The 10,683-nt window shown below is 36.2% G+C and overlaps 2 protein-coding genes across 2 annotated transcripts; both read right to left on the bottom strand.

Annotated features, from left to right (window-relative positions):
- Positions 1–358: 358 nt before the first annotated feature.
- Positions 359–2,381, bottom strand: LOC144543639 (uncharacterized). Its single transcript, XM_078291974.1, has 2 exons — positions 1,210–2,381; positions 359–895 (listed from the first exon to the last, which is right to left on the bottom strand). Exons 1-2 carry the CDS (start codon positions 2,372–2,374, stop codon positions 840–842), a joined length of 1,221 nt encoding a protein of 406 aa, XP_078148100.1. The 5' UTR covers positions 2,375–2,381; the 3' UTR covers positions 359–839.
- Positions 2,382–8,241: 5,860 nt separating this feature from the next.
- On the bottom strand, positions 8,242–9,875 carry LOC144576078 (uncharacterized). Its single transcript, XM_078326328.1, has 4 exons — positions 9,785–9,875; positions 9,536–9,641; positions 9,148–9,305; positions 8,242–8,625 (listed from the first exon to the last, which is right to left on the bottom strand). The coding sequence occupies exons 1-4, from the start codon at positions 9,785–9,787 to the stop codon at positions 8,533–8,535; spliced, it is 360 nt and encodes a 119-aa protein (XP_078182454.1). The 5' UTR covers positions 9,788–9,875; the 3' UTR covers positions 8,242–8,532.
- Positions 9,876–10,683: the final 808 nt, after the last annotated feature.

Raw genomic sequence — 10,683 nt, 5'->3', positions numbered from 1 at the left:
CCGCCCTTGGGTCCAGTTTTCCCACATTGAGTTTTCTGTCCTGCACAAAACAGATACATCCAAAAGTCCTCAAAGGAAGGATATCCCCATTCTTACCTTGCCACACCTCAAACGGAGACTTCCACTCCAATACTCGTGAGGGCATCCTATTGATCAGTTGGGCAGCGGTTTTGACTGCTTGCCCCCACAAGTACTTCGGTACATTCATGGCAAACATCATACTCCTAGCTACTTCCAGGAGATGTCTATTCTTTCGTTCTGCTACCCCATTCTGCTCAGGTATGTAAGGACAAGTGGTCTGATGCTTTATTCCCTATGATGACAGATACTCCCCAAAGGCCCTGTTGGTGTACTCCGTCCCATTATCAGACCTCAATACCTTTACCACTGCCCCATATTGAGTCTGAACCCCTTTGTGAAAATCCCTAAAGCACGAAAGAACCTCACTCTTGTGTTTCATCAAATAAAGCCAAGTCACACGAGAACAACAATCAATGAAAGTCACAAAATATCGAAAACCATTAACAGTAGGTGTAGGACAAGGTCCCCATACATCAGAATGTATCAAATCAAAAGTACTAGAACTCCTAGACCCAGAACTAACATAAGAGCTCCTAGTGTGCTTACCCAACTCACAAGCATCACAAACAAGTTTATCTTTATTAGCTTTTTCAAATAAAAGGGGATACAAACGACTCAAAAGACTAAAAGAAGGGTGGCTTAAACGCCTGTGGTGGAGTAGCAACAAATCTTCCACACTATTCCCAACTCCTCCAGGGCTCTTCACAATGGACGAAAGGGCTGAGTCCATCCCATCTCGATCCATGTACCACAGTCCACTATGCCATGTACCAGTCCCGAGCCTCCTGCCCGTCCTCTTCTCCTGGAAGATCACCTTAGGAATATCAAAAGTAACAACACAATTTAGTTGGAGGATAATTGCACTTATAGATAAGAGATTTACGGGAAAAGAAGGAGCATGCAAAACATTGGACAAAGTCAGAGAGTTGGTACACTTTACTGCACCTTTACCAATCACAGGCCGGGCGGTACCATCAGCTGTCTGGATGCTTTCTGGAGCTGCTAGGCGAGTATATGAAGAAAACTCCCCAGCAGCACCCGTCACATGCCTAGACGCACCAGAATCAACTATCCACTCGGCTGATCTAGTGGTAGGAATAGATGCAAGAGCAAGTGAATCATAAGTACCTGTGGCTGACTGAGCAAACAGAGCAAAGTTACCCTTTGATCCCGATGATGTGGATGCACTATCTCCCACACTCACTGCCTTCTGCTTCCTCAGCATCTGAGAGAACTTATCCAAGAGTGCCTGATCCTCCTCGGTGAGATCCCTACCAGCTTCTTCCTCCTCCTCTGCAACCATCAGATGTGCCCGGTTGCCTCCTCTTCCACCTCTCCGACCTCTACGGCTGCGACCACGACTCCCAAACTGCCCCCTCCCACCTGTGTCTCTCTCCTTGGGTAGCTTAGGGCAAGCTTGCTTCAGGTGACCTACCTCACCACAGTTGTAGCACTGTCGAGTCTCGCCTCTGTACTCTGTGTTACCTGAGTTGGAGACTGCTAGAGCTGACTTCACCTGTGAAAGTCCTCCTGCCCCAGCTTGTAGTCCCATCCGGCTCTCCTCCTGTATCATAGCCGAGATCGCCTCATCCAGCGAGGGAATCTTCGGCTGAGCTAGTAGCACCGCACACCTTGGCTCAAATGCCGGGTTCAACCCCCTCATAAAGTGCATAGTCCTCCTCTGGACTCTATCATCTCCTTTCTTGCACTCAGGGTCATTGCAGCACGCGGGTGGTGAGAAATGATCATAGTCTGCCCACAGTCGCTCCAGATCTGCGGCATACTCCTGGATCGATCTCTCTCTCTGTGCCACTGCCTCTATCTCCCGCTCGATCTGGAACACTCTCAAGTTGTTGTCGGCTCCTGCATAGATCCTCTGCAGCTTCCCCCAAACATCACTCACGGCCTCTATGCCATCCACCGTGACAGCGATAGACGCGACCATCGAGTTCAGAAGCCAGGTATGCAACAGGCTATGAGTAGTCTTCCACTCATTGTGCTCAACCGAGTCCTTCGTTGGTTCCCCTTTCTCACCTGTCAAATACCCCTCTAGATTCCTTCCTGATAGAGCCCTCTTAACCCGACGCGACCAGCTCAAATACGTGGCTGATCCATCAAGTTTCAGCTCCACATTCTGAAGATCTAGCTTGACCGGCACCTGAGCAGGTGCTGAGATAGCAGGCTTGGTCGAGGCACTAGCTCCCTGTATGAGCCCAACCAAGACCTTCAAAACCTCAGGATCGATCTTCCCCAGACACTCCAATCCCGTACCTCCCGTACCATCTCCTGACATTCTCAAACACACGTAAAGATCCAATCTTGCACCTCAATACGGATCTAAATCATCTCCCCCTTTTGACCCGATCTTGATCTACCACATCAAGATTCGAGCTCAAACCCGATCAAACCCCCCTACTCGGGTATCGTGGGGTATAGGCCCCCCACGCCGGCCAAATCACTCAACAAAAACCCAACGTACCTTAGTTCGGGCTAGAAGAAGGAGAGAAAGTGGCTGGTTTGGACAAAACAAACAAACAACAAAAAAAAACAGATCTGTGAAAGAGAAAAAAAAAACGAATCTGCTGGGTGAAAAACGGAGCTGTTGCTGTGCTGTGCTCGATTGAGGCGGAGCTAGGTCATCACCGGCAGATCTGTGGCAAAACTGGCGGGGCGGAGCTGATCAGATCTGATCTGTGTCGGCCAGGGCGGAGGTCAGCGGGCCAGGCGGTGGCGGGCGGAGCTCCTTCTGCCTTGGATCTGATGGATCAGATCTGTGTTGGGCGGAGTACTGTAGCGCTACAGTAACTCGCGAAAAAGAAAAAAACGGCCAGAAAACCCTAGCTCTTGATACCAAATAGAAAAATGACAAAATGTATTGATTTCTTGGTTCATTTGGGCCTTTATAGGCATCACGAATTACATCCGTAACCCTATTCTATCTTATAACTTCTTTCTTACCAAAAGGACCCTATAACTTCTATTAATGCAATAAACATACATTAAATCTCAACAATATCTCATCGTACAAGTATTTTTTTTTAGAATTGTCAGGGGGGACAATTATCAGGGCCCTTTTTTTATTAAAGGGTTTAAGTATAAATCAGTATATTTTAGATGTTATTTTTAATAATTGAACATGCATTTCTTCATAGAGAGATGAATGTTCGTACCACTGCACTAAATCTGCGGTTCTTAATCATTTTTTAAATTTTAAACTAACATTTTTATGATGATAGAAATGACTTAGTGGTGGATCTTTTAGCTATATAATTTTCCTTTTTTGGGAGGGGGGTTGAAATAATAATCCTTAACATATTGTAATATAATATCTAAGCCATTCGGAAAATATATGGAATAGTGGAAAAGAGAAGAGACTTATATTTCATATAATTTCAATAATGTTCTGCATGTTTAAACAACTTGCATTAATTTGATCTAGTAGCAAAGACAAATATCTACCATGTGGGGAGGGGGGGGGGGGATCATGGGTTTGAAACCCTGAAAGTGATGAGATCCTCTCTAATATATATAATACACAGGAGTTTGAAAGTGTGTTGGATGGCTTGATCCCCAACTCATGATTTCAAAAAAATGTTCGGCATGTTTGGAAATTGGAATAACAAAAGAGTGGAATTGAGCCAATTTCAACATGTGAAAAAGCCACTGTTTTCCAATTCTACCTCTACTACGAAATAGTGGAATAAAATATAGAAGAGCTAAAGTGAAAAAAATAAGATATATATATACATATATACAAGTAAGGTTACGGTGCTATGGCTTGCATAGAGGGCTACGGTGCTACGGCTCAATATTTGAGTTTTCAAAATCCTAACAGTCGATCCGAACCGTTTATCTTGTTCTTCATATTAATGTGTTTGGAGACCAAATTTTACATTTTTTGAATTTTTTTTACTATTTTTCTAGATAGGTAGAAAATCAAATATTTGAATGGTGGAGAATTTTTTAGGTCAAGTGATTTTCTACCTATCTAAAAAAATAATAAATTTTTTTCAAAAAATGTAAAATTTTCACATTAATTGCACATTTTCATCATAATTCTACTCCTTCACTTTTTTTTACTATTCATTCAATTCCACTGTTCGGCTACTATTTTAATTAATTTTAAATGAAAATGACTAGCCCTTGTGCTCCATGCATATTGAAATGTAAGACCGCACGAGCAATCTCGTGGAAATCAGAGAACCGTTTTCGTGTTAAATTAATTAAACGATCGAGGTCTTAATTAGGTAAAGATTTTGATTTGTACATTTCAACAAAAATCAATATTGACCAGTGCTCCGTTGATGTGAGACTTCCGAAATTTTTATTAATACCCAAAAAAAACTACAAAATTACGCAATCTATCCATTTTCTGATGAGATTTCGAAAACTGTCCCTTCCAATTACTAAATAACTGGACAAAGATCTCTTTTCCGGTTATTTAGTTCCCGGATCCAAAAAAATGGCCCGATTACTAAATAACCGGAAAGGAGCCATTTGTCCGGTTATTTAGTAACCGGACTCGCAATATCCTCTCCTCTGAGTTCAAAGCCTGTATCTTTAGGAAATAAATCAGCTGAAATTCCGAGATCGGATATCCAGCCATCGAATTTTTTCGAGAACGCATCTCGAAACAGCTGGTTTTTTCTTGCACTTATCTCAGAACAGTTCGATGGTTGAATTCAGATTGCAGGAATTTTAAGATAAACAGTACCAACCTCGGATTTCATCAAATTCGGATCCGTATCTTTAACCTGGAGATATTTTAGAGCTGTTTATATCCTAGCTACTCGGTTTAATTTGTTTTGTCAAACACTAAACAAAAGAAGGTTGGAACTATCGTATTGCATGACGTCATGACGACATGTAAGTAAAAGGCAAGTCAATTTAAACCAATAAAGAATGGCTCTCATGTCAAAATTTGCTCAGTACTATTTCTTATTATCGGGATAGTGATTTTGTTTTATCAGTATACATTATTCCTTTTAATGCATTACAAATGAAAACAAGAAGTTCTAATTATGAAAAGTAACAACAAATGAGTGCGAAAATTAAACTTCATGTCAATCAATAAACAATAGTTTCAAATAACTTCCCAAAATGAATTAGCCATAGTATAAAATAATAGAATATAATTTACTCAACACATAAATTGAGGAAAAGATGCTTGCACTCCCCACAGCCCAAGCAAGAAAAATATGAAAGGAAAAAAAAAAATTATAAACAACTCTCCCCGAACCGAACTAGGCAAACCGAAGTTATAATTCGGTTTCAAAAATAGAACCGAACCGATTTAACATTGCAACCGAACCAAACTGAACCAAAAAATGTAAAATCAGCGATTTTCAAAGTGGCTTAATAAATAGTAAAAAAAATTTCAAAAAATGTAAAATTTGGTCTCCAAGTACATCTTATTATATAGATCGTATCTAATGGTTCGGATTGACTATTCGGACTTTGAAAACGAAGAAAAATGATTTGAAAGATAGGGTGCATTTGGGTGCACAAAAATTTGGGTACATTTGAACCCTCCTCATAATTGAATGTGTTCAGCAACTACGTGAAACTTAAATTTTAATCTATACTAAGGAGCACCTGTTCGACAATAAAGTTAAAAAGTAATTTTCTTAATAAAGTTTTAAACTTGACAAAATGTTTAAGTCATGTGAAACCATGGCTTAAAAATTTGGGCAAGCTTAAGAAAAGTGGGCAAAAGGAGCACTAAGGAGGTGGCATTAAACTTGAAAGGAGCACCTGTTCGGTGAGCTTAAGACTCCTTAGAGTACTAAGGAGTACCAGGAGCTCTAAGCCATGGTTGCCAAACAACACTACCAAAGAGCTCATTTCCGGTTATTTAGTAACCGGACCATTTTTCTAGATCCAGGGACTAAATAACCTGAAAGGAGACCTTTGTCCGGTTATTTAGTAACCGGAAGGGGCAATTTTTAAAATTTCATTAGATAATGGATAGATTGTGTAATTTTGTAATTTTTTTGAGTATTAATAAAAATTTCGGGAGACGATCACATTATTAGACCATCCTGTAAAAGTCCAATTTTCACAATGTAAGTTTTTGACTCAATTTTAGAACGATAATTAAATCGCCAAATAAACGAAGTTCTTAAAAAGATGAAAATAAAAGAAAATCTAAGACCCAATCTTCGTGGACTCTCATCCAATCCACATGAAAATAATATATGAATGGACAAAAATCATTTGACGCCTTTTTCTTTTGACATTTTTGTTTTTTGTTTTTGTTTTTTATCAATGGATTTGTACACTTTTAGCCCAGTACAATTCTGATTTAAATGTAATTTTAGGAACAGTATATATCAGTCAAAATAGACGACGGTCTCTCCTTCAATTTTAATAACTATATAAGAAGTAAGATATTTATAATGGATAATTAATATACTAAACATTTACTAGCTAGTTTGACCTCTTCTATATTCTTAGTTCCAATTTAAAAGTCAGATTTTAAAATTTGTTGGTGCTTGGCTGTGATCAAGTTAATTTTTCACGTGACGTGTTGTGACTAAAATATCAAGGGATAGTTACGATACGCAAATGGTCACACCACGTGAGTCACACCGTGACCAAACGTGCCTCGCGTGACTCACATGACCATTTAATCATAATTTAAGTTAGTTTATTCAAGATTCACCATTCAATCAATATCTAATGGTCCTAATTACACGTGACTCGCATGACTACGTACCGTACCGTGACTAGAATTTTCACGTGACATACTGTGTCGTGCCAAAGTTTCAAAAGATAATCACGGTACGCGAATGATCACGGCACGGGACACGCGAATGATCACGTGACTGACACAAATGCCGTGTCGTTCCGTAACAGAGCCAGCTCTACTGTGCCATTTTTCCCACTCTATTTGGCCGTTGTATATTTTTTTTATTAATATATTGTTCCTACTTTTACATGACGCATCTCATTTATTTTTTCTTAAATTTTACAATTTTATAGTTTTGCGAAATAAAAAAATGATTTTAGAGAGAAAGGTTGAAATAAAGTTCATGTTAGAAAGCAACAGAGATTGTTTGTACATTTAAGGCTGAGTGATCGCATTTATTTTATGATTGCATAATTAATTATGTTTCTTAGTGTAATGTTTAATAAATAAAGTTCTTCGGTTGTCATGCATCTTCTGATGAAGTATATATTCTAAATATCGTTGCATATAGCAAGTGAGAGCGACAGGCGATCTAGCTATAGGCGATAGATGAGATCATTGCATATAGTTTACATATCATTTGATTTATCCCATCAACTAATATGAAATGTTGATTATTGTAAATTAATTAGTTTCATATAAGTTAACTAATAACAAATTTTACATAACTATTATTATTTTTCACGTATATCTATATGACTATATAATATATAAAGAGAAGGGTTCAAATTCTCTATTTTTTGTGTCTCCATTATGTCTCCAATTTTTTATTTTGTAATAATAAAAATCTCAAACTATTAAATGTAATATATATTATTTTCTACATGCCCTTAATTTTTTTTATTATTTTTCGGTTTTATTTTTATATCAATCAATAAGTTGAAAAATCAATATCCAGCATTTATCTAATTCAATGTATCTTTTACAAGCTCTTGATCCTGATTAATACAAATTCAAAGTATTGTAATCTTTTGTATGTGCATAGTGAAAATGATATTAGATCTAATAATTTTACTTTAATATTTGAGTTTTTATTTTAATAACTTATTAATGTTTAAAAAATGAAGACATGATGGAGACACAAAACAAAAGTATTAAACCCTCCTGATGTATAAATAATTACATTTCAGTTATTAGATTTTATAATTATTTTTAATGTTTGTCAGAATTGTCAACAGATTTTGAGAATCTGTTGTCAAAAATTCCAAAACAATCAAATTATAGTTCCGTATTCACCCAGACTTCTGTTTTGACCAGCATAGAGTTTACCACACAATTTCCAAAAGCAGCTATCAAAATGATATTTTTGACATTGAAATGGGTTGTTAAAGTCTTAATTCCCACAAGAAAATGTTGAATATATGACTTATTAGTAACAGCAAATTAAGAACTGTATAATGATGCAAACTTTGATACAAACATTACCCACACATTAATTGCATGTTACAAGTAATTAATAAGGTACGTAAAGAACAAGCAAACCTTATTAAATCTAAAATCCTTAACAGTATCACACTTCAATAATACAATATTTAAGCACTCAATAATAAAATAACGCAAAATATCAGGGTTTTAAATAGCTAGCTATATAGCCTTTTCGGACCTCAAAAGCTATAACGCTATTAACCGTTTTTCTTTTATAATAATTCTAAATAGCTAGCTATAGTTGTGCTATAGTTGCGCTATAGCTTTTTCGAAGCTATAGCGCTATAATCGCTATTTAGAACATTGCAAAATATATATATACTCTGTTGCTTCATCTAGTAGTATTTAGTAATACGAATCTCTCGGTCTCTGTGTTCCCTGAAAACTATTTTTTCTTTTCTCTGTCCATGGCCATGGCAGTCTTCATGCTGAAACAACGAGAGCAGAGTTACAATATTTAATTAAAGAAGAAAAAACAGCCACATCAAGTGATGTGTTGGCACAAGCAAAAAAAAACTGGTAAAGACAAGTGACATCTTTTGTCTCCAATTAATTATATTAAAGTATTAAACATTCCACATATTGAGGAAGTACATGCATGAGATATTTTTAATATCAATAAGTGATAAATATGCATGCATCAGGTGACAAAATGAATACGTGTCATGATTAGTCCCATATATATTAATCAAAACATTAAATTTACTCAACTTATATATAAAAAGTTGGATATCCTTTAACCAATATTTAACACATCATTTGTCATATCATATATACAATACCATTATGTATATATGTATAAGATAATTGTAAGATAATTGTTTTACTTGGTGGTTTCTGAGGGGATTCAATTATATAAAAAAGGCTTGAATTTCAGTGTTTGAGAATATGACTACTTTGTTGCTTTCATATATAATAAAAAGGAAGATAGAGATGATATAGTTAATTACCAAGTAAGATGTGTTGTATGTGTTGTCGACGTATGCATGCTTCCTCGTCTCCTTCAGAATCCAATTGCAGAGTTTTTGTGGGTTTTTTGCGATCTCTGCGTTTACAATCAATTCAGCAGTTCCCTTATCGTAATCGACACTTCTTGTTTCTCTAACACCTAATGATATTTTCACAATTCAACCATATAATCAATATATATATATACATAATAATACTTGCAGAAAGCATTAAAAAAAAGAAGCAAAGTTTGTACGTGCTATCAGAAATTTCATTGGAACTAATTAAAGAAAGGTAAGGTTATATATATATATATAAAACACACGTAGTGTTTATTAACATATAGCAGAAATGCATAATCAAATTGGAGGAAGAGAGAGAGAGAGAGACCATCAAAAGTGACAATAGCGCGGCGAATTTGGGCTGGACAACCTTTGCATGGGCATCGGTTCTCAAATTTCAAAAACAGTATCTCGGAATCATCTGAGCACATCTCCTGGTAAAAGAAATAAACATACAAGCTAAGATAAATAGCACCTTGAAAACAAACTGCATGTTATAAAGAAAACAAAATTAAGGAATTAATTAATCGCATGCATGTAGGTCCACGTAGGACATGCATGTAGGCGCCTTACTTACCATTGAAGAAATTAGATTTTTTAACGAACAGCTAGGCCTCTCTCTGTAACTGTAATATTCTTTAGTTGATAAAAAGACTAGTGCTTGGTACAGAATTAGGTCGGAGAGAAAGGGGTTATATATAGCCCAGAAAGGAAAGGATCCGTATACATGTACAGTACATGCCTTATGTGTAGCTTCCTGGAAATTCCAACATTATTGAACTCTTGAGGTCAAAATCCAAATTATATTAATAATAATATTTCGTTCATCATGCTTTAGCCAATCTCCTAGAATTGAATATTTAAATATATATATATATATATATATATATATATATATTTTACTTTATATATATCAGGAGGGATCGGATGACACCCTTTTTTGGTGATATCGGATAACATCGTGTATTTTCAAAGTTTTTAAAATCCAAACCGTTCAACTTGATGGATATGTTAAAATGTGCTTGCAGATCAAATTTTATATTTTTTGGAATTTTTTTACTATTTATTAAGTATTTAACAAAATCGCTATATTCAGACCGTTGAATTTTTGTACCCATCTTAATAAATAGTAAAAAAATTCAGAAAAATGTAAAATTTGATCTGGAAGCACATTTTAACATATCTACCAAGTTGAACAGTTTGGATCGACCATTTGGACTTTGAAAATACACGGTGTCATCCAATGTCACCAAAAAAGGGTGTCATCCGATCCCTCCTCTCTCTCTCTCTCTCTCTCTCTCTCTCTATATATATATATATATATGAGTAGAATAATTTTACATAGTGTCAAGTGGTAAAAAAAATATTAAAAAAATGAATGCATTAAAATGAATGTATTAACCTTCTAATTTTGACAACTTGACTTTATACTAAATTAATTCGAATGTTTAAAATTCTCACATGTAGACGCATCAC

Source organism: Carex rostrata, chromosome 25 (genome assembly GCF_964058835.1).
Source record: "Carex rostrata chromosome 25, lpCarRost1.2, whole genome shotgun sequence".
NCBI classification, from domain to species: domain Eukaryota; kingdom Viridiplantae; phylum Streptophyta; class Magnoliopsida; order Poales; family Cyperaceae; genus Carex; species Carex rostrata.
This window is presented reverse-complemented; position numbering and strand designations above follow the sequence as displayed.